The 24,591-nt window shown below is 33.6% G+C and overlaps 2 protein-coding genes across 2 annotated transcripts in view; one reads left to right on the forward strand and one right to left on the reverse strand.

The window, feature by feature from the left end:
* The window catches only part of pio (zona pellucida domain-containing protein piopio), a 112,593-nt gene extending 94,497 nt beyond the window's left edge, over window positions 1-18,096 (forward strand). Inside the window, exons 5-8 of the mRNA XM_072533019.1 lie at window positions 9,292-9,434; window positions 13,011-13,401; window positions 14,771-14,941; window positions 16,564-18,096. Of these exons, the coding sequence (XP_072389120.1) occupies window positions 9,292-9,434; window positions 13,011-13,401; window positions 14,771-14,941; window positions 16,564-16,758 (900 nt within the window). The 3' untranslated portion in view covers window positions 16,759-18,096. The remainder of the gene's footprint in view (window positions 1-9,291; window positions 9,435-13,010; window positions 13,402-14,770; window positions 14,942-16,563) is intronic.
* A 4,390-nt stretch (window positions 18,097-22,486) lies between these two features.
* LOC140441999 (metaxin-2-like) lies at window positions 22,487-24,588 on the reverse strand. Its single transcript, XM_072533021.1, has 4 exons — window positions 24,424-24,588; window positions 24,035-24,372; window positions 22,824-23,065; window positions 22,487-22,715 (listed from the first exon to the last, which is right to left on the reverse strand). The coding sequence occupies exons 1-4, from the start codon at window positions 24,458-24,460 to the stop codon at window positions 22,553-22,555; spliced, it is 780 nt and encodes a 259-aa protein (XP_072389122.1). The 5' UTR covers window positions 24,461-24,588; the 3' UTR covers window positions 22,487-22,552.
* Between the last annotated feature and the right edge of the window lie 3 nt (window positions 24,589-24,591).

A 24,591-nucleotide genomic window follows, 5' to 3' on the forward strand; every position in this document is an offset into this window, starting at 1 on the left:
AGTTGCTCTTCTTTTAGAAGCATCAGGAACCGGTGAGAGTTCTGTAAGTGCAGCTTTAAAATTGTCTGTGGATAGGTCAATTGTAGCTTCTTCTTGAGATTCTAATTGCCGCAAAAAAGCAATTTGTGATTCTCCATTAGCAAGAGTAGTTTGGTTGTCGGAATACACAGAATTTGTAATATGGGCTACGAGATCAGGAGCAGGAGTAGTAGATGTTGGTTCTAGCAGTTGGAAAGATGAAGGCAACGGTTCTGATGTTGAAGGTGTTGCTTCTAGCAGTTGGGAAGATGAAGGCAATGATTCTGACGTTGATTGTTGTTCTGTAATGTTGGTTATGTTAGAACAAATAAAGTCCAAATCATTAAAGACATTTTTATCAAAGGGGTGTATGCCTGTGCAACGAAAGCCACTAACTGCGATTTCCATTCGAGAAACTCGATTAAAAGCTGAAGCAACTAAGCCAGCAATCTCGTATTCACTGATTCTAATACCGGGATTTAATCTCATCCCCAAGTCACATGCATTATTATAAGCAGATTTAAATGGCTTTATGAACGTACGATCTAGTGGCTGTAGCTTATGGGTCGTATGTGGTGGGGTGCTAAGCATATGGATGTTATTTTTCCGGCAAATTCAATAACATCTAAGTCCTTATGACTCGCATGTCCATCTAAAATCAGGAGAACTGGATTCTCGGCTGTAGGATTAGAATACTGCACAAAATGATGCATCCATTTTAAAAATAATTCGGCATTCATCCAGCCGTTTGGCTGAGCTTCGCCTACGCTCTCATTTGGGGCGTTAACCATTAGTCTTTCATTCATTCGGACTCGTGGAAATATAAAATATGGTGGAACAAATTGACCTCCAGCGCTCATTGCAAAAAGCACCGTCACGTTCTTTCCACGTTCTGCTGAAATCAGTTTTCCTACTTGTTTTTGGTTTTTAGTAGCTAAAACTTTGGCATGTTTTTGGACAATGCTGACACCAGTTTCGTCGCAATTCCATATTTTATAAGGAGTGAATTTAAACCTCTGTATCAAAGTCTCTAAACCATCAAAGAAACGCTCAACCTGAGGTCTGTTAAATCCTACTGCTCTCATTAAGCTCGTTGATTCAGCACTCCGCAATGATAAATCACTATGTCTTTTCATAAAAGAATAATAATAGTTTTTCCCTGCCATTTCTTTTTCTTTATTAAACTGGTGAGGTAACTTCAACTTCTCTGCCAGTTGAAAAGCAAGACGTAAAAATTCTTGCCTGTTTAAAGGCATTAGTCTATTGGCCAAGTCTTTAATATGTGTCGCCAATGTTTCTTCATGTTCAGGTGAAAAAGTATTGTGAAAACGACCCATAACTGGATCAATGGATATCTCTTTATTATTTTTAATAGCACTTACTCTGTCATTCAATGTAGTTCGTGGTATCTGATAGCGTTCGGCAGCTTGGCGTGCACTCATCTCATTATTCAGTACCTTTTCCACGGCTTTTCGCATGTTCGCAGGATCCCAGCTGCCCTTTTTTTGCCTCACATGAACATTATTTTTATCACTTGGCATTTTTGCGTACCTGTAAGTAAAAGAAATCTTTTAAAAACGAACTTTATTATTGGCCGGTACTGCAGGACAATGCAGTGGCCGGTACTGGAGGAAACGAAAAAAAAAAATAAGTTTGTTTACAGGTAAAAACAAACGCACAAATATTGATTTAAAGTATACTTTTTATAGTTATATAAGTACACTATACATACCAGGAGTTATTTGTTTTAAACTGGATCTTTAAATGTTGAAAATCACCAACAGAATTTTAAATATGCAGTGTACGTCTATGATGCCCAACACAAATCTTTGCACTGGCAAGAATCCTGTCGCGACAAGTTGACACCGCGCTGGGCTTGTACTTATAGGAGTGTCTAGCACTAATACCGATAATCATCACCGTACCATCTATTATAGGTTTGTAGAACTTTCAACTGGCCGGTACTGTATGCCGGCCGGTACTGTGGGACTCTCCCCTACGCTACGCAAAATTTCAGCGATTCTCCAAAAGTAACTTGTTTGTTATGAAAGTTGTACAATAGGCTAAAATATCATTTTGTTGTCGTCCTAGCCTTCACTTATAATAAATCAAATCACTAGTAATATAATATAGATATAGATAGAAATGTAAAAAGAAGTTATTAACCAATACTTCCGTGTTTATTTATAATTCCTTTTCCTTTTTTAAAATATTTCCATATAAAATTTATTTTTATACTCAATTTAAAATAATATTTAACAAAAACTATGCGATATCATAAATATTTTTCTATAATTAGTTATTAACTTTAGTTGTATTTGCAATTTTCCGTTCTTGAATCTCAATACATATATCTATAAGCTTTGTCGAATCCTACATCATATTATTTAATTACTTCCTTATTTGTATTTATAAGAAGTATAAAATATGTAAAGGTTTAAATCATTCAAGCGTAGGTTTTATCTACTTACACATCGTACATGTACAGTAATTATAGCATCATGTTCTTTTTTATTCTAACACATTAACTTGGTTTGTTTTGTTCAATGAGAAAAAAGTAAAAGAAAAATATACACTCATATTAAGCAAAGTATATATGTATATTGTTCGTTACAAGATATTTGGGATTTAATCTTCTAGGTATAGTTGCATATAGGGTCAGACTTATACAGGGTGTTTCAAAAAGATGTGTCATAAATTAAATCACGCATTCCGGGGACAAAAATAAATGAATTGAATCCAACTTACCTTAGTATAAAATTATAAATTATACAAAATTATATAAATTATACAAAAGTGTACGCAAAAAAAGTTACAGCCCTTTGAAGTTACAAAATAAAAATTGTTTTTTGCATTTTCCCTAAACTATTTGACATTTTGTAATAAAAATGGACAAGCTACTTTCTTGTTCTGAAAGCATTTTTCATACAAAAGAAACAACAGAATCTAAGCGGACACAAAAATTTTAAGGGGGGTGTGCAGCCCTAAATCGCCCCAAACTTTTGAGTACGTTCAAATCAAATAAATTTTGTGGCAACATTAGTTTAACACATTATTTTTAAAACCTTTTTGCCTCTTATCACTTTTTTCAAAAAAACAGTTTTTATTGAGTTAACAAGTACAAAAAATGTCTATAACCTCTATAAAAGGTAAGATGGGGCAAGTGCGAACGAAAAAATTCATAGTTAATATTCATTTAACTACAAAAATTGCCTCTTTCAAATTAAGATTTTTTTAAACTTCTGTCGTATAATTGTGATTATTAACCGACCAATTAAAACTATTTAGATAACAAAAATACATTACCTACCAAATTTGCCTATACATTTTTTTTTCGCAAGTAGGTACATGTTACGCACTTGCCCCACTGATCCGGGGTAAGAGCAGAATGTGCCATTATTTTTGCTAATAATAATAAGTGGTCCATACGGGGCTAGTGCAGAAATCCTACATATATGTAATTTTTATTCTTTATGCTTAACTTTAATAAAATATTAAGAAAAAAATGCTACGAAATATTTTTTAGGAGAGAGTCAAAACAATTTCAGATATTTTGACTGAAAAATATTTATTTGAAATAAAAACAAAAACTAAACGTACCAGAATGAATAAATCCTGTTAACAGTAACAAAAAATAATAATAATTGGAAAAAATACTTATGCTATGCTTCAAACACTTCAGGTGCAGTCTCAAAAATATACTTTTCGTAATCAGCAGTTATTGATATTTTTGGAACAGGTAGTTTTGTTTCCATGTCCGACAGTAGAATAGTGCAGACATCGTTGGGTAATAAAATGGCACTTATTTGTGAGCCTTTTCAAGCCTGTTACTTCGGCTTCATCGCCATTGATCAGTTGTTTCACCAAACAAACATATTTGAACATTTTCTTTTTTCCAGGAAAATTTACTAATATAAAATCCCCAATTTGTATTTTGGTAAATGTAAGTTTGTCAGTAGGGTTTTTTTCATCAAACTCTTCCAAATCACTTTTGCTTAGCTCGTCAAATTCAACCATTCTGTTTTCGCTTAAATCACTGTACCAAGAACTATTATCATTTTCGGAACTGCTTTCAGCAATTTTTTTTTTGTAAATCTTTTTAATTTTTTTTCTGGTTTATATTTTTTTGTTGTATTTGAACTTAAAATTTTTTCAACATCGGCTCTTGTTATCACCTCTGCACCCAAGCACACGCGTTTTCTTTTCTTCGAATTAGAATTGTTTTCACGTTTGGTTGACCTCAATAACAACTCTTCGAATGAAACATCCAGAATCTTCTCAGTTTCTTGAAATGTTTGTATATCTGTCTAGCTGGAAGTTGACTGTGCTTCGATTATGATTGGATTTTCATTATTTTTTGCTGATGTACTAGGCAAAGTTAAGTCAGGACCATCAAACCTAGCCACGTTACGGGTTTTTTGCCAACGTTGGAGAGCCACTGGGTCAAATAAATCTTGCTGAGTAATATTCCTATTCAGCGGAACTATTCCTGCTTTAATGAAACCACTCACTAATATTTCGGGCCTGGTTTCCTGCCATATTTCTCCTATCATCTTAGAAAACATACTTTTTGTTACAGCGGCCCCCACATTTCTTCTCTGCCATTCAACAAGTTTAACATCCCAACGGGTCTTCAGTGATTTAAATACACACAAATCTAAGGGCTGGAGTACATGACTGGTGTGAGGAGGGAGCTTAAGTATCGTAATATGGTTTTCAACAGCTATATTTATGACATCTGCTCCAAGATGACTCGCGTGTCCGTCGTAAATTACTAATACCGGTCGTTCTGAACCAATAAACTTTAAAAAACTGTTTTCAAAATAGTTTCTAAATACAGTTGTCTCCATCCACCCTTTAGGAGTGGCAGCGTAGGTAGTATCTAAAAACTCCGTGCCACGCGGAGCAGTCCACTGGTCCCAAACATGTTTACCTTTGAAGACAATAAGCGGAGGTGCTTTTTTGCCACTTGCGCTGCAGCACATAAGAACAGTTGTATTTTGTTTGCCAGGCCCACTAATAGTTCTTGTGGATGGAGCTCCCCTTTGTCCGACAATTTTTGTTTTTGACGGATCTGTGCAAAAACTGCTTTCATCCAAGTTCCAAATTTGCGACGGGCGTTCTTGTAAACCAAGTTCTTCTATAACGTTTTCAAGTAAATCAAAATAGTTGTAGATCAGGAATGGGTCAAGGTTTTTTTTTCTAGCAAATTCAACACTCTGGGGTTTTTTAATAGAGAGGTTATCTCTACGCTTGAAATTAAGAAACCAATCTTCTCCTGGTTTACCATCTTTAAACTGTGTCTTAATGTTATTCTCTTTGACGAAGTCAGCTACAACCTGCAACACTTCTTTTCTAGAAAGGCCAAAGCCCCATTTTTCCATAGTACGAAGGCCATTTGCTAGTTTTTCTTCTTCCTGTTGAGGAATGTCCTGAGTTCCCATGGTGTCCATAGCTGGAACTTTTTTGTCCTCTCCTACCTTTGTGTACACTTTAGTAGCTCGGTATAAAGTCATTTTCCCAGATTTAATTGCCGACAGTGCAATTTTTAAACTCTCTTTCGTATATCCTTTGCCCCTGCTACTTCTGCGAATGTAATTTCTCACCATGGTGGAACTAAAAGCATAAAGAAAAACTGTGTGAGATTTGGGGCAAGTGCGTAATATGTGCCGCTCTTGCCCCACAATTTTATCCGCACTAGCCCCGACTTTAAAAATACGTGGGGCAAGAGCGGTACAACAATAAAAACTGTCAAGAAGTAAATATTTAAAAAATATATTATGTTTATCATAAACTATTGTGCCTAAGATACTTACCTACCAAAAATAATATAAAGATGTTCACAGATTCGGTAGATATAAATGGATTAATTTTTATCAGTGACCTTGCTTGAGAAGTTGCAAAACACAAGTGACACTACCGTACCTATAACATCAGTGAAACGTAATAAAGCAGCTCGCTGTTGTTAAAGACTGTTGTCACGGGTATTAAAGATACCAAATAATAGATGGCAGCCCATATTTCAAAAGTGATAGGTTTTTATGATAATGTTCTGCACTTGCCCCGATAATGCACTTGCCCCATCTTACCTAATATGATATTACAATAAATGTTCAAAATGACCCCCATTTTCTTCAATACACATTCGGTATCGTTTTAATAAGGAAAACCGAATGCGCTGAAAAATCAGATTTTTCTGACGATTACCAATAGTTAACAACTCAAAATTGAAATTAGTAAAGTACCTTTAAACTTTGGATAGAATTTAAAATTGAACCTAATGTAACGAAAGACTAAGCGGGCGTTCATAACGAGGCTCCGATCCTCGCTCGGGCCATGGGGTGGTATCATTTAATCGATTTTCGTTAAAAGAAATGCATGATTACTTTAAACGCGAGCGTTCGCCGTCAGTGCTACGCTCTAGGCGAGGAGACGGTGCGATGGTCTCCGTTATGAACGCACTCTTAGGGAGACTATTCGTTACAGCATTAAGGAAGTACAGTCATTTTGTGCTTTATATCGGCTCAGTCTCTTAATCTGGGGAATTCCATCCGAATTATCTTGCAACGGATAGTATATGCGTCGTAAGAGAGGATACCGAGAAGATCGCTGCTGTCAACTGGAAAACCCAAGAAAGGGATAGAGCAGAATGGCGTAGAAAGCTTGATAAGATCAAAGCCCTTTTAAGAACTGTAGAACCGAGATAATGATAAAAACTTTAAATCTTAAACTACCCAAAAAAGATGAATATACGAGCAACATATAGTCGGTTCGCTATATTTACGTGGGTTTCGGATTAACAAAATTATGCTAATGACTCATTGATAACCAGTTGCAGTAAACGACTTCCCAGAAAATTAGGTAAAAACTGCATTAATGGTCATATTTTAAAATACATTAAAATAACATTAGGGTAGGTATAAATTTGTTACAATATTGCAGTTGAATTGATTCTTTGCCAGTGTTGACATTGTATGTTTGGTGGAAATATTTAAAAATGCCTAGACGTGTGTTAGAAGTAGATAGTCTAATTTGTAGTGTACATAAGTATTTTACGGATGAAAAAGAAAATGGTGGTCCTTTAAAATCGGTAATGTCTGTTCAACAACGCGTATGTGATGCTCTAGGAATTAGTGAAACCAAACTAAGAGGAGTATTACAAAATCGCAATAATGAACGGCCGAAAGATCACCGAAAAACTCGCCTATCATTGAAAACGAAAGATATTCCAGATGGAAAAAAATTTGAAATTCGTGATACCATTTATCGAATGCATGCCAACAAGGAACATGTGACCTTAAATACAATTCTCTCGAAATTAAAAGATAGAAAATTTGACGAAATTGACAGAACAAGTCTATGGCAAGTGATACATAATTTGGGTTTCAAATTTCAAAAGGAGGATAACAGAAAAGCCCTTTGTGAAAGAAGTTCTGTTGTGCATAAAAGAATTAACTTTCTAAGAAAATATTCTAAATTAAAAAAAGAAAGGGCAAATTTTATATATTTAGACGAAACATGGATATTTTCTAGGGTTGCAACCAAGAGAATATGGCAAGATGATAACGTAAAGTCTATCAAACATACTGATGGAGAAGGGAAGCGACACATAATTTTACATGCAGGAGGGAAATCGGGTTTTATAAAAGGTGCTGATTTAATATTTTCATCTAAATCAAAATCAAGTGACTATCACGATAATATGAACACAGAAATGTTTGTAAACTGTTAATAAAATTTAAAAATGGTTGACAAAGGAACATATACCATTTACACAACATATTTTAAAATCAGAATTATTACGCTTGGCAAATATCCACGCAAAACCAAAAACCTTTGTTGTGGATCAGATTATTGAAAGTTACGGTCATTAAGTTTTACGTCTGCAACCGTATCATTGCCAGTTTAATCCCATCGAATATATATGGGGAATAGCAAAACAATATTATGACAACCATATTGGGCCTAACGGTTATAGCGACGACGCAGTTCGGGAAACTTGGCGAAAGGCACTTTCAATTGTAACTCCAGAAGTGTGGTGCAACTGTATATTCAAGTGCGAGAAACTAATAGAAGATTGGTGGACTCGTGAAAATAAAATAAACGAAATAAGTCCAATCATAATAACAATTAATGGTGATGATGATGACGATTATGATATTTTTGATAATAATGACTGATTTTCATTTTTGTTGGCAAGTTAAATTTTTTTATTTTTCATTAGATATTCTCTCCATGGAACAAATATACATAGACCATATTTTCTGTGTGAAGTGTAATATAAAATTATTATTAGGTTTATATTAGCCACATTAGACTCCATTAATGAAGTAATTCTCCTTATTATACTGTCAAATATATAAAAGATTTTCCATTATTATTTAATTAAAAAAAGTTATGGATTATTTTTCATTTCATTTGACCAGTTGATATTTCCCCAAAGAGCAGGTAATTAAAACTGGGTACTTACAATAAAATTTTTAATCCGAAACCCGCGTAAATATAGCGAACCGACTATATTGTGACATGCAGGAAAATCAGATTTTGTCACTTTTATTTTTAATTACTTATAAATTTGTGGTCAGATTACGTTTTATGTGGTACGCATATTAAACAGAAGAATTTTCTCCTTACGTAATATATGGTATTTGATTATCATATTATAATTATTTAATAATGCCAAAAACAATATACGTCAAATTATAAAAGAAACTATTAAATAATTGCTTCGACATAGCTAACGAATGTTCCAACAACCCACAATAGGATTAAACATCGACATATTTACCAAATACATTCAAATTGATAAATGAGCTATTAAGTAGGTGGTACTGTTGCCTTTTAAAATATATACATTCACAACGCTAACAGTACTAGGTATTATTCACGTTTTGCGTCTTGTCTTTGAGACGTACACAAAAACTATGATTATTTTTAGAATTCTATGGTCAGTTAGTTTTAATACCTAACTGTATACGATTATTGTCATGCTTTGGTTAACTCCAATGTCACGATCGGCGATTCATTAACATTTTTGGATATACACAATTCTTTCTTGATTATCTTCTTGCAATAACTGCGCTCAAGATTGTAACGTGTAACAGCTTTTCAAGACGTAAGTTGTAACGTTTATAGTTAAATATTTGAGATACTTTTATTTAAAAAGAATTGGGTCTATAATAATTTTAATAATATACTTCTCTACTTGTATTTAATTTTCCTATCCTTTTTCAAGAGTAAAATACCTTTTTATCTACTGATTTTGTTTTTCAGGATGACGGTGGTATCGAATATTATAATACGATTGTAGTACAACCTCATCTTAAGCTGGTAACAAATCAGGGAAGAGGATTCCACATACGATGTCGATATAGCACCAGAAACAACACTGTAATGAACGATTCGCTAAAAGTAGAGTAAGTAGTTGAAAATATATTTTTAAAATCTATACTACAAGGCAGCTCTTCAGATCCTCTTCTACTTTGTGTGCCTTGTCCGGTCTCTCGAGGTTCTTTATCATTCTGCTAAAGTTTTGTCGATCCTGCGCAAGTTTAAAGATTTAGTCGACACTCTAACTGGTAACTCGACATTTTATGGTTGTTAAATTTTCTCGAATAATAGTGCAAGACTGGGAGGACGCACTGATCAAATACCTTTCTCTTTCGGCATGTGGGCAGCTCACTTTTAAATGTTTCTCTCAGTTTTCCAAATGCTGCCCACCCAAGGCCGATTCTTCTCTTCAATTCATGAGTCTGGTTATCCCTGCCAATCATAATTTCATGTCCCAGGTATTTATATCTATCTACGAGTTCTATTTCTTTCCCACCAATACTGATGTTCTGGTTGGGTACCAAATTGGTCATGATTTTTGTTTTCGAGATATTTATATTTAAACCTACATTTTCTGTAGTCACAACGAGTTCCTGTACCATCTCTCTTGCCATACCTAGATCTTCAGCTATTATAAGTATATCATCGGCGAAACGTAAGTTGTTTAGATATTCTCCATCTATTTTTATTCCCTTTGTCATCCAATCCAAATTCTTAAAAGCATGTTCTAGCACCGTATTAAAAAGTTTAGGTGACATTGGGTCTCGTTGTCTAACCCCCCGTTCTATTTTTATGCGATTACTGTTAGTATGTAATCTGACAGTGGTTGTTGCCTACAGGTATATTTTGTATAATAATTTAGTATATCTATAATCTAGCCTGCATTCTTTAAGCGCCTGTAATATTTTGCTTAGCTCAACTGTATCAAAGGCTTTGTGAAAATAGATAAATATTAGAACTAGAGGTTTATTGTATTTCACTGTTTTCTCTATTAGGGTTTTTATACTTTATAGATGGTCATTTGTTCCGTAACTTTTTCGGAATCCTGCCTGTTCCCTTGGTTGATAAGTCTCTAATTTTCTTTCCATTCTCCTAACTAGTATTCGCGTAACCAACTTATATATATGGCTGAGGAGGCTAGTCGGTCTGTAATTCTCTAAATTTGCTTTGTCTCCTGATTTGTGTAATAGAATCATAGTAGCGTTGTTCCAGTCTGTTGGAATATTGGCGCTGTGAAGACAGATATTGAAAAGTTATTTAATTTTTTCAAATAATACATCCCCTCCAATTTTTAGTGCTTCTGATGCTATTCCATCTTCACCCGGGTTTCGATTATTTTTCATTTTCTTCAGGGCTTCTTTGATTTCTGATTTTGTTATATCGGGCATTAAATCTGATCCTTGGTTTAATACCCCAGTTTTTAGTGTAATTGGAGGTTCCGTATTGTTATCTTTTTTTCTTGATCTATATAACTCTGTGTAGAACTCTTCGACTATTCTTAATATTTCATCTCTGTTCGTTGTTTCTTCTCCAGTTCTGTTTCTCAGTTTGTTAATTTCTATTCTCTCCTTTTGTGCGCTCCTCTTCAAAACTTTCATGTTGTTATTTTGCTCTATTGCCTGTTTTGTTTTTTCTACATTGTAGTTTCTTATGTCTTTTCTTATTGCCTTTGTGATCGTCTTATTTATTTGATTTATTGCTTCTTTGCTTGTAGTGTTATCTCCTTTCATTTGTCGCCTTAGTTCTATAAAGGTTTTCGTGGGTTGACTCAGTTTTTCATCTTTTTTGCTTGTCGGACAATATTTAGTTTGAGCCTGTTGCATTGTGTTGACTATTTGTTTGTTCAATATATTGATGTCTGCTGTTGTATCTTTCAATGAATTACCAATATATTTTTCGAACTCCTGAATGTTAGTTGGTTTTGTCCATTTCTTTGGTTGTTTCTTATTTATCATTTTGAGTCTTTCTTTTTCGGTTGATATCGTTATTTTAGCTCTTACTAACCTATGATCACTACTTGTACTGAACTGGTTTAGCACATTTACGTCTTTAAATAATTCTTTTTTGTTTGTTAAGAAATAGTCGATTTTGTTCCTTGTTTTTCCATCAGGACTTTCCCATGTCCATCTTCTGTGTTTTTTCTTTTTAAAGAAGCTGTTCATTTGATAGAGATTGTTTTCCAAAAGGAAAGTCAGTAGTTGTTTACCTCTATCATTTCTGCCTTCGCTTCCAAAATTCCCCAATATTATTTCAGAGGGTTCTTCCTTAGTGCCTATTTTGGCGTTGAAATCACCACCTATTATTAAGAAGTGGCCAGGATTTTCCTTGATTGCACAGGATATTTGGTCGTAGAATATTTGGACTTCTTCGTCTCGATGTCCTGTAGTAGGGGCGTACACTTGAATGAACTTTAGGATATATCTGGCGTTTATTTTGATGTTTAAGTAGACCACTCTTGTTGAGATTAGGATATGGTTTTCGACTAAAGAACATAAATTTAGTCTTATTCAAATTTATATTTGATCCCATTTTCCTTCCTACAGAAGAGATTATAGAAGCAATAAGAGAAATTTTTGACTAAAATGGGATACAAAGCAAGGGAGTGGATACGTAAGCTATTTTCCAACATTCTCCATATTAGGAACCCCCCCCCCCCCAAGAGTCGCAAAAAGGCCAAAATAATCGCAATTTAAAATCCTGGTATACAACGTATCGTTACTGATCTCTGCCTATAAACCTTAGTATGTGTGTGTGTGTATGTGTTCAGAACAAGCAGATTTTACGCCCAATCGGAGCTGCTGCAATAAGGCATTAACACTTATACAGAATCTTAAGAAATGAACTAAGAAACGTGAAAGTTGGTAGACGAACATGAATGGAAGGTACGTATCGAACGTATTACAAGGCACATAAATGGAGATGACATGTTGCAAGAATGAAAGACGGTAGGTAGGCAAAAAAATTGCTTGAGTGAAGAGCAGGGGCAGACTATAGAAGCCGGGGAAGACCTCATCACAATGGACCGACGGCGTCAAAAGAATTGCGACCAGTTGGATACACCAGAACATAAATAGTTGAAAATATGTAGAGGAGGCCTCATCATTCAAAAGCTCTGTGGAATAACTTGGGGACGGATTTCTAGCTGCAGCTCTACGTTGTTCAGATGCTCTCCACTCCAATGATTTTTAATCTTATCAGAAATTGCACCATCTGATATCCGTAGACGGAACGTCCTAGTAAGACAACATAAAAAGTTCAATGATAATCCAGACTTATCGATACACCAAGTTAACCGAACCTTGTCCCAAGTGGGGCAAGGTTCGGTCTTCAGAGCTTCCATACAAGGCAAACCATACAACACATTATCTCTAAATACCTAGCCGAGCATATCGAGCTCCATGGCGGGACTACCTTGAAGCAGCACCAAAGGCATTAAACTGAATGAGTAGTCTCGACAGCAACATCTAATATCCATATATGTTAAAATTGTTTTTAATTCTGTATGAATACTTGTTTTATTTGTATGTTTATATTTTCTTTATTATTTTGCCATACGCTAAATAAATAATCTTTTTATTATTAGACATATTTCTAAAAAGTATGAAGAAAATTAAGCATTGTAAGTTGGTTGATTTTATTTTATTTATTTTTTTTTTCAACAGTTTAATGGCAGCAGACCCAATAACAGCTTTATCGCCAATGCCAGGCTGCAACATGAAAATCTTCTCTGGTGACCCGACAATGAAAGAAGTGGCAGAAAACGTAAAAATAGGTGATCCTCTAACCTTGGTTGTAAATTTAGACGAACAAGAAACGTATGGCATCCGCGTAACCGATTGCTTAGTTAGAGATGGATTGGGATGGGGAGAACAAAAATTGATCAGCGAGGATGGATGTCCAACGGATCCAGAGATCATGGGAATGTTCAAGTATTCTGAAGATAAGTCGAAAGCTTTAGTGGAGTTCCAAGCTCATAAATTTCCGTACACAGCATCAGTTTACTATCAGTGCAATGTTAAATTGTGCTTAAAGGCTGATAAGAGTTGTGATGTGGTAAGTTCATAGTGTCAATTGTATTTATTATACCAATTTTATAATACCAATAACATAAACCTCATAAAATAATGACTCTCCGATTATACACCGATATTGCAGACTTAGAATTTTTGCTGCGGGTAGATTATTCTATTTCAAAAAGAAAAAATTAATTTTTTCTTTTTATTTACTACACCTTAAATGTTTAAAGTTAGTTTATCTAAACGTAATATAAAAATATTTCATATTGAAGAAACTTATAAAAAATGACTACAAAAACCCTCTGCTCGGTTCCTAAGCTTTTATCTTATTTATTGTTCATCTGGTATCATCTTGCCTGGTAACGTGTGCTACCCAAGAGCACTTCAATGCAGCAGCTCGTTGTATTAAATCCTCTACTTTTGTCCTTATACGTATTTCTTCATTGCGGATGCGTCTTTTAAAGTTATTTTCAGCATATGTCGTTCCATTCTGCGCTGTGTTACTTTCATTTTCTTACTGGCTTTTATGGTCAACGTAATTGTCAGTACACCGTATGTCATTCGTTAGAAAGATGCAAGGATTGAAAACTTTTGCCTTGAGATTTATGGAAATATTGTTCTTGAGGACAAGTTTGCCAACGACAGACCATGTCATGTCGGTCTATTTCCACGTGTTGGTTTCCTGTGACCAAGTTTATTAGATTACCCAAGTAAATATATTCTTTCACTCTTTTTATCACTTCCTCCCCTCAGTAACTGGTACCTCCTCCAAAGTAAGAATCTTAGTCTTTGTTAGATTCATTTTCAAGTCTATTCTCTCTATAACATTTGAGTTCGCTACGAATCAAGATGACAATATCGTCCGCAAAGCGGAGATGATTTAGGCATCGTCCGTCGATATTTAAATCTTTTTGCTCCCAGTTTTGCTGCTTGAAAACGTCCTTTGGGGCCAATGTGAATAACTTCGGAGAAATCATATTACCCCGTCTCACTCCTCTTTGAATTTGTATTTTGTTAGATTTTGTGTACTCATCAATTTTTATTTCTAATGTAGCGTTTACGTGTATATATATATTTCCGCGGTCAGATAAATGAAAATCACTAAGTTCTTGGGAAGAACCGCGTTGAGAATTTAATGCTCGACGTTTCGGCACCCATTTTGGAGTCCTTTTCAAGATGGATACGGTTCCCTTCGAGTTCGGGATCTCAATCTGCCTACTACCCTCACTCGTGACGTACCAGTATCGTTTTCTGTATAAATACAAGAACCGTCAAACGGTTCAATTGCCAATCTCAATCTGCCTACTCCTCAGAGTCGAGTGACTCTCGTTGTCATTGTCAACATTTTAATTTTAATATAAATTATTTTAATTTAAACCATTTTTATTTATGTGTAATTGATTTAGGAACCTACCTGTTGGAACAATAACGGCAACCGGATTCGTCGTCAAGCTGGTTCGGAATCAGATAATAAGGAAGGTACTCCAGCTAAAATCGAATTATTTACTGGACTTTATGTTAACGAAGCAAATGATGTCGCCAAACCAGAGGAAGAAGACTCTGTATTTAGTGAAAAGGTAAGTTCAGAAAGATCCTCTATCAATGTTTTAAAAGTTTCTATAGTAGAAGCAAGAGTTAGAATGCAGTGTTGGTCTTACGGCTCGCAGTGATGCCGCTCATGTCGACACAGTGGAAGGTGTGTGGTAGTTTGGCGATACACCGAGAAATCAGAACTGTACGTGCTTCGTTTCAAAAATCTTTACTCATTAATTTAACTGAGTTAAATAAGAGAATAAACAAAAAAAGCAAATGAATTCTATAAAGAATGCATATATACATATATCCAAAAAAATGCAAGTAGTTTACGCTACACGACACGATAAATTATATATATATATATATATATATATATATATATATATATATATATATATATATATATATATATATATATATATATATATATAACCACCGTAGCATTGCCTTTATGAATGTCATAGACTACGATCAAAAGATGAAAGATATTCTAGACGATTCATCATACGAGAAGATATCGACTGACCCGACAACATATCTAGAAAAAACAACAAAATCAAAAATACAAACATCTAATATTAATAAAGAACATCATTTTCAACTTATTCCACGAGAAAAATCATCGAGATGTCCAAAACTGTACGGTCTACCAAAAGTTCACAAGGATGGACTACCACTACGACCAATAGTGAGCTCCATCGGATCACCGTTACAACCACTGGCAAGGTTCCTGGCTGAAAAGCTACAGCCTTACGCAGAAGAAGTTGATTCCTACGTTAAGAACGCAAGCCACTTCATCGAGCGTATAAAAGATGTTACTCTTGTGCCGGGACACTTGTTAGTAAGTTTCGATGTTGTTTCACTTTTCACCAACGTTCCCATCAATGAATCCTTGGAAATTATAAGCAGAAAATACCCAGTACCGCAAGATACCCTAAATTTGACGAGGCACTGCTTAAACAACACATATTTTATATATGGTGATCAACAGTACAAACAAGTTGAAGGGGCACCGATGGGTTCACCGCTATCTCCCGTGATAGCAAATCTTTTTCTGCAAGACATAGAGGAACGGGCAATAAGAACAGCAGAATATAGACCCAAACTATGGCTTAGGTATGTGGACGACACTTTCATCATATGGACACATGGAGTAGACAAACTTACTGCATTTCTAGAATACATTAACAGTATATATATATATATATATATATATATATATATATATATATATATATATATATATATATATATATATATACTTTTAAAGTAGCAAGAAAATGGTGTACATATAAAGTCAGAAGCACATTTGTAGCTAATGAAAAGTAGGTTCTTATTCGTCAAATTCCAAATCGAATATTTCAACGTGAAAGAATAAAAAAAAACAAGCACTTTCCCCGACAGCGAGTTTTCTTCTAAAAGTGCTTAATTTTTTGATATTTTTCGTTGACATATTCGATTTGAAATTTGAATTACTTTTCATTAGCTACAACTCTGCTTTTACTGAGTCTGCAGTTTTCCCGTAAAAAATACATTGCCTATATTACCTGCACTGCATTCTAACTGTGGCTTTTACTATAGTTGGTAATGTTTGACTACGTTTTTATTATTTTCATCTATAATCTTGAGTTGAAATAATATAATTAAATCTTTTATTTTTTAGACCTCGGACAGCATCTGCATCTCTCAGAAAAGCTTTGCGATTGGGATATGTATAGCAGGTCTGATTTTAATGCTATGCGTTGTGACTGCTATTCTGTGCCTCCTAGCGAAGAGAAGAAAGAAGACAACATCGCACTCCAGCGGTTCCATCTATAGCGGACCCTATACTAATACAGCTTATAGCCATACTAGTTAAATAGTTTAGACAGTAGTTCCAAAAGCAACAGTTAGAGTTTTTAGCATTTATTTTCTACGGCAAGCGTACTTAATTTATTTGAAATCTTTCAAATGATTCATGAACTCTAATTGATTGATAAAATATTTCGTGAACTTTTAATTATACTGCCATGTTCGTTAAATTCCAAGTTTTTGAGATAGCTCAAAGTGCCATAAACTTGGCTGATATTGCTCACATCGTTTTCTGAATTATTAATATCAGTTTCATAATTAAGAAAAGGATGATGCTACTACTGTACACATATGCACGTCATAAGATATCAATAACTTAATATTTTATGAAATTTTGAGACGACTATTCGTGTTCTCATTACCCCACCTACACTGTTCGAAATAATGCCGAAGTAATTGAAAACCACAATATTTAAACGGAATACTCCCAACGCGAGGCCGGAAAAAAAAGAAACTGCAGAATTCCAGAAACAAAAATGATTCTGATTACTAGATGAATGATTTCTTACTAAAAATACAGAAGGCAGAAAACATTTTAACCTGAAAATGGAAACCAAAAAATAGGCAACCAAAAATGCAAACCAAAGCCATCATTACAAAAAAATACTATCAGAATGAACATAAATCAACTTGGATTATTTTAAAAATAGCTGAAAATATTCCTTTATCTAATATTTACTATTTTTTAAGGTTTTTGCAGAAGGAATCCGATTTTTATTGGAACAAATTGATATTTGTGACGTGTATATTACAGACTGCTTTTTTTTAAGTAATAGTAAGGTTTAACTACATAGAACCGTTGTGATAATAAAAACACGAGTAATTAAATAAATATCGATAGAAAATTTATGATAAATCGAAATTATAACTCTTAACAGTGAATAATAACTTTGCAGGGTAATGGTGATGGGATACTTAAACGTTATTAGAAAAAAATGAAACAAATATCTAGAAAATTCATACGATAATTTGAATTTTTAGATATTTCTTTCTATACTGTTCAACAGAATAAACTAATAGCATCAAAAGATCTATCTAAATGGATAAGAGTGTACTATTAGTTTGTTCTAAATATAAGTAGGTACACATTTTTCCTGAAACTTTTTGATTAGTTCCAGTGAAAATTAGTTGTATTTAAAATAAATGTAGTTAAGATTTTTATATCGTAAGTTTTGTATGTTATTGCATAAACTGTTTTTGGTTTTGAATCATAGGTTCATTGTTATAATGTAAATACTGTGCAATGGGACTCTGGTTCCTAACCTGTTTGCGATTTTGCAGATCGTATTTAAAAAGGTTTTGTAGTAACATTGTTCTAACATAAATAAAAGTATTTTTAAACATATTTCTGATTTATCTTATACCCGATCCTTATTCCGATCAGATTTACAATAATTTTAGATCATAGACCTGCGACAGAGTAAGACTATTAAATGCAATGCATACAGAGTTCCAAGTAATTATATTTGAAAGGTGCTCAAGATTGTATGCTATGGAATTATTTACGGGAGACCTATGTTCAGCAGTGGACTCAAAACGGATGATGTTTATTTAAGTGAAAAAGATCGTATTGAAATATTAATGATGATCGTTGTGATCGTGTTAGAACTCATCAATAAATGTGTAATATTTTTAATGATTTCTATCCTGAAGGAGATACTTTATCACGTTCATAATGTTACTAAAACATTGCAACATTTTAATGCAACTGGGAGGGTCAAAAATTTGCCAAAAACTGAAAAATTGCGAAAAAGCAACGAAGTTATCATCAGAAAAAATTATTGCAATAGATTTAGACCCAAACTTCTACAACAAAAGAACTAAACCATGGCATCCGTATAAAATACAATTAGTTCAAAAATTGTCAGTCAATGATTTGTACCTACGGTATTTTGCGAGTGACTGATGGACATTAGTAATGACGATGAATATTTTGCTGCTAATGTACGAGGCATGTTTCCATGAACTCTATGTAACTCTAGGTATTGGTCAGATGAGAATCCTCATTGGATTCACGAATCACATGCCTAGCATCCAAAAAAATTGATTCTTTGGATTGAAACTGTCCAAAATAGCCATTTATAGACAGAAATTTAACTGGTTATTTTAAAAATTTTGGTGGCAACAAGATGAATAGCCTCTCCACTGTTATCAATGGGTTAGAGATTTTTGAATGCTAATTTTCCTTGTTCTCTGAATGCTGCTTGTTTTCTGAAGCTTAATATTGAAACGATTTCTTTTTGATTATCTAAAACACATGTTCACATTAGACGACAAAGAATTATTGATGAATTTGAACTAATATGTGAGGCTAAGATGAGGTGGGCATATTGATAGGATGTCAGATAATGAGTACACAAAGAGATTTACATTCTCAAACCCACAGAGCAGAAGTATATGACGAACACGTACAAGATTTAAGAAGATCCGTAAGGAGGCCTTATGATTCTAAGGGTCAGAAAATGGAGGAAAATTGCTGGAATCGATGCACAGTGGGGCGAAAATGCTTAAAATTGATTTAAATCCTCAGGAGATTGAAGTATAGCTGGAAATTTGGCAGACTTGTTTGTGTTACCATGTAGTTGAATAGCACATATTATAAAACAAATTCGGGCATAATCAAATGTTCGGTATACAAGACAACACTGTCAAGAAATAGAACAAATATTTTTCAAAAAAGTTCTGAGAGGTATCATTCTTATATAAGTAATAGGTGGAAATCACTTATGGAATAGTGATTTCCACCGACGAGACTTTTTATATATAAATATGCCTAGCATAGTCCAAAACTCCAAAAGCTTTTTTTAATGGAAGACCCTGTATATTTATATATTTTTAAAAGCTCCTTAACAACCGGATCTCAACAAACTAAGGGTTTCTATTTTTTGCATGGATTTAGTAAGGATGGCCGCTTGCATGCCATAGTAGGATACTAATGTCTAGAGCCCGACCCACTATTCTGAGCCGCGTAATGTAGGTTACCTATTATGAATTTGAATCGAGGAAATTACTGACAGACTTACGCATGACGTCCGACATCGGATAATCATTTTCGACTAAAATAGATGTTAATAATTATTTTTCTTCCAAAACGAATTGTCATTAGAACAGGCAATTTTAGTTTTATCATATAATGATTTAATGACTCCCTTTTTAACATTTATGTTGTGATTTGATTTATAATTTAGATATATGTTCATATGTGTTGGTTTTTTGTATACATGAGTCCCATATCCACTATTTTCCTTTGAGATTAAAACATCCAGAAAAGGCAACGATTTATTTTATTTCTTTTCCATTGTAAGTTTTATTGACTCCTCCTTTTTACCTTTTATTTATATTAATCAGAAGTGTTTCCAACAGATCATCTACATATTTCCAACGTATTGTGAGCTTTAAATTTTAATTAGGAATATTTGTTTTGAAGTCTTCCATCAATATATTAGCTAATTATGGATTTAAAGCACAGCCCAAAAATTTTGTTTATAAAAATCATTGTTTAGATGAAAATAAGTGTTGTCAGTAGATAATGTCAACAGTTCCGTTATAACTGACACTATAGTTATATATATTATAGTTGTTAATCACTCATTTTGCAATTTGGTCCTAATTGTTTTCATAGTTTCATCTAATGGTACATTTATATATAGACTATATATTTATATAAAAACTTACTTAGAAAATATTAAATATAAAAATCAATGTACCAAATTATATCAACATTTAAAAAATATAGATAATTTTAATATTTGTGATTTTTTTCTATCTAATCGTTGTTTTATTTAAGTCAAGCATAGCCACAGCTATACAGATCCCTGTTTATAGTAATAACTTCAGTTTGTTTTTGAATAATACATCTACAAAAAAGGTGCTACATATTTGATTCATTAATTCCTTGTAATGTGATTTTTTTGGCTTGCTTAAAAACGTTTTAGAGACCTTTCCTTTGTAATATCTATAAATGAATAATTTCGCCGTTTCGAAATACATTATTCAGCACAGTTATATAAAAATTATTTATTAAATGATGGTTAGTTCCTCGAAAAGCTCTGGCTTTTAATATTTTTTGTTGCGCATATGAACATATATCGAAATTATAAATCAAATCACAACATAAATGTTAAAAAAGGAGTTATTAAATCATTATATGATAGAACTAAAATTATCTGTTCTAATGACAATTCGTTTTTGGAAGAAAAATAATTATTATAACATCTATTTTAGTAAAAAATGATTATCCGATGTCGGACGTCATGCGTGAGTCTATCAGTAATTTCCCCGATTCAAATTCATAATAGGCAACCTACATTACGCGGCTCAGAGTAGTGGGTCAGGCTCTAGACATTAGTTATAAATATAAGAATTATGAATCAGTATTTGAGGAGTTTGTTTTTTAATATCAATTGGTTTTAATTTTTTATACAATACGAGGGTGGATTGATATAAAACTAGAATTAAATCGATTTATTAAATTGATTAAAAAAATCAAAAATTAATTAAATCGATTTATTTCTCAACATAGTCCCCTTTTAGCTCGATACACTTAGTAAGACGATGTTACAATTTTTTTATCCCATCCGAATAGTACTTTTGCACGAGCTCTTCAAAATAGGCCGAAGTTTCAGCGACGACTTCATCATTTGTTGCGAAACGGCGTTCTCCGAGCCATTTTTTTAGGTTTGGAAACTGGAAAAAATCGCTGGCGGCAAGATCTGGGAAATACGGTGGGTGTTCAACCAATTCATAGCCCAATTCGTGTAATTTTTCCATGGCGACGGCCGATCGGTGCATTGTCTTGGTGAAAGAGCACTTTTTTGCGTTCCAAACCGGGGCGTTTTCGACGCAATTCGGCAACGAATCGGTCCAATAATGCTGCGTAGTACTCGCCATTGATTGTTTTTCCTTTTTCCAAGTAGTCGATATGGATGATGCCCTTCGCATCCTAGAAAACAGTTGCCATCACTTTGCCGGCCGAATGTGAACTCTTTGTCTTCTTCAGCGGCCCTTCGCCGCGTTTGTGCCGCTGTTTCGACTGTTCCTTGGTTTCCGGTGTGTAATAATGCACCCAGGTTTCATAAACGGCGGTGATTAATCGGCGAAAAAAATCCTTTGGATCGCGCCGTATCATCGCCAAAAGCGTCTTGGAAGTGGTCACACGTTTTTGCATTTGATCGATTGTCAGCAAACGCGGCACCCATCGCGCGGATAGCTTTTTCATGTCCAAATGATGTTGTGTACACGTTCGTAGGAAATATTTAATACCTCTATTAACTCGCGGGGCTTAATACGACGATCTGCCATAATCATGTCATGGACTTTAATGATCATTTCCGGCGTGGTGACTTCATTTGGCCTCCCGGGACGCTCATCATCAAAAACACTCATACAATCACGAACAAATTCAGCTTTCCAAAATTTTACTGTTACTAACGAAGGTGCAACCTCAACATAAACTTCGTCCAGGTCTGCTTTGATTTGCACATTCTTTTACCCTTTTTGTTGAGGAATTTAATCATCGACTGATACTTAACTTTTTCCATTTCTCCAAAAACACAAAATTTGCTTGCTTTTGACGGCTGTAAAAACCAAACTAATTGTTTTTAAAACTTAAAATTTTGACAGACGTCATATCATGGCAATGACAATGCCGAAACCAATTCAGTATCAAGTAGCGCCATCTATCAAAGGCTAGTTTAATATCAATCTATCCTCGTATATTATGCAATAAAACTAAATTTAAAAACAATACCTTTATTTAACAAATCTAATACTCAACATTAACTAACATCTATAAATACCAATTATGACTTGGTTTCTTTCTTAAAGTAATCTTTCTCAATTCTCTTTACCAGATCAATCAATGAAGGGTAGTTCCTTATAATATTTGCCAGGTCACTTCGAGGAAGAGGAGTTGTTAGAATCGTAAATAAGTGACCAAAAACTAAAGCATCCAATTCAGTAGGTCTACAAAAAATAAATTTTCAAATTAATGTAAAAATAAACAAAAAGGTGAATTTTTTGTACACAATGCTAATTTTTTCTAACCAGCATAACCCTATTGTTTTGCCTTACCCATGCTCAAAGAAGAATGGTTTGCCATCTAAACGTGTTTGTAGAGATTCACAACATGTTTCAACTTCAGTATATACATCCTCTAATTTTTTGTCATACCAGCCAAGGGCTTTTAATTTCTTAATAACTTGACTGCGTTTATTTCTATTCTGAATATAATTCAGTGGCCAAGGAAAAACTGATCCATTTCGAATCCATGTTACTTCATTGTAAGTTTCGTTATCCACCCAAGAAATATATAACTAAAAAAGTAAATGTAAATTTGATTTACTTTATATACTAAAAAAATGATTAGGTACAATAAACATAGTATTCTAGTAAACATTCACACAATATACAAGAGTGTACAAAAATTGTGGTTTTAAAATACAGAATACTAGGAATAAATACTTATGATATAAGTTTTGAGGAGAAATGTAAGATTTAATTAACATAAAAAAGTTTTACAAAAAATTTTCATAACAGCAGTTCATCTTTAACATTTCGACAGCGTTAAAACTAATTTTAAAATCTGATAGAGGACCATAATAGAAATAACTATTCAGTTTTTGGCTTCCAACCCTCACAAATCCTTTTAACAAAATAATGAAGGAAATTTTTCAATTGCATGAGCTTCAAAGACCCAGAGAGGTTATGTTCTTCCTAGAATCCCTAATAGATAGAGACCACAAAAAGACATAAATTAAGCACAGATGTTAGGTAGCAAATTAGGCTAGGCATACAATGGACTTTTGGGACATTTGAAATCAGACATATATTTCCATTCTTAAAATAATTTACAAAAACTTGAAATCATGTGCTCCTACAGAATAAACTAAGGATTAAATGAGGAGGAATGCATGATTTTTAGATGATAGATAAATGAGAAAAATAAAACAAGATTGGCAATATTTCACAAACACTGAAAATAATTATAGGTATGATGTGACCAGAAAATTGTAAAAAATTTAAGAATCAATTTGAGAAATAAAAATCAATCAATGGAAACATGGTCTTTTTTACCCTTGAAGATCCCATGCATTAAGATAGAAAATGATACAAAAATGCCAAAACATACTTTTAATTTTTAGTAGTTTAATCCTAGAGTTGACTGGACTGAAATAGCCTTTTACCAATTGATTGGTTTGTAAAATTCATTAATGAATCCAACACAAATTCTATTTTTTAAGTATAAAAAATCAATTGTAAGATGTAAGTGGTGGTATACATACTTCTGCCATTTCTAATACACTGTGTATTAAAGACATATAAGCCCTCATATTTGACTTTTCTTCATTGTCCAACTTTTCAGTTAAAGTTATACCTTTGCCATTTACAAACTGTACAATGCCTTCTAATTCAGCTATAACAAAACGGCCAGCTTTTATGAAAGGTACCTTCAAGGTAGGAGACATGGCTTCAGCATTAGGTTTGGGTTCTACAGAATAATCTAGTTGACACATCTTTAGAAAAGCTTGTGTTGCAAGGCAATTAGCATTATCAGGTAATAAAATCTGTTCGACTTCATAAGGCTGAAATAATTTAACATCTTTGGGCCAAGGTTCTTGAGCTAAAATTAAAATTATTAGTTAAAACAAAAGATCAAATAAAAATTGCTTACCACCAAGTTCAATGCTTATTCTGTCAACTAAGGTCATTATTAACTCAAAATCTAAATCTAGTTTAGTAGCTGAAATGTATTTTATATTTAATTTGAACTCAAATAAAATTGACTTATTAAAGTCAAAATTAAATTTGTAGTTGGTTAATATCGTATTCTTTTTATAAG

Source organism: Diabrotica undecimpunctata, chromosome 5 (genome assembly GCF_040954645.1).
Source record: "Diabrotica undecimpunctata isolate CICGRU chromosome 5, icDiaUnde3, whole genome shotgun sequence".
Taxonomy (NCBI): domain Eukaryota; kingdom Metazoa; phylum Arthropoda; class Insecta; order Coleoptera; family Chrysomelidae; genus Diabrotica; species Diabrotica undecimpunctata.

Excerpts from the sequence above, each read along its gene's own strand:
- LOC140441999 (XM_072533021.1), bottom strand. The coding sequence starts at position 24,460 with ATGACCTTAGTTGACAGAATAAGCATTGAACTTGGTG. Across the intron at positions 24,373-24,423 it reads AATAAGCATTGAACTTGGTG|CTCAAGAACCTTGGCCCAAA; the intron begins GTAAGCAATTTT and ends TTTTAATTTTAG. Across the intron at positions 22,716-22,823 it reads CCATTCTTCTTTGAGCATGG|ACCTACTGAATTGGATGCTT; the intron begins GTAAGGCAAAAC and ends TATTTTTTGTAG.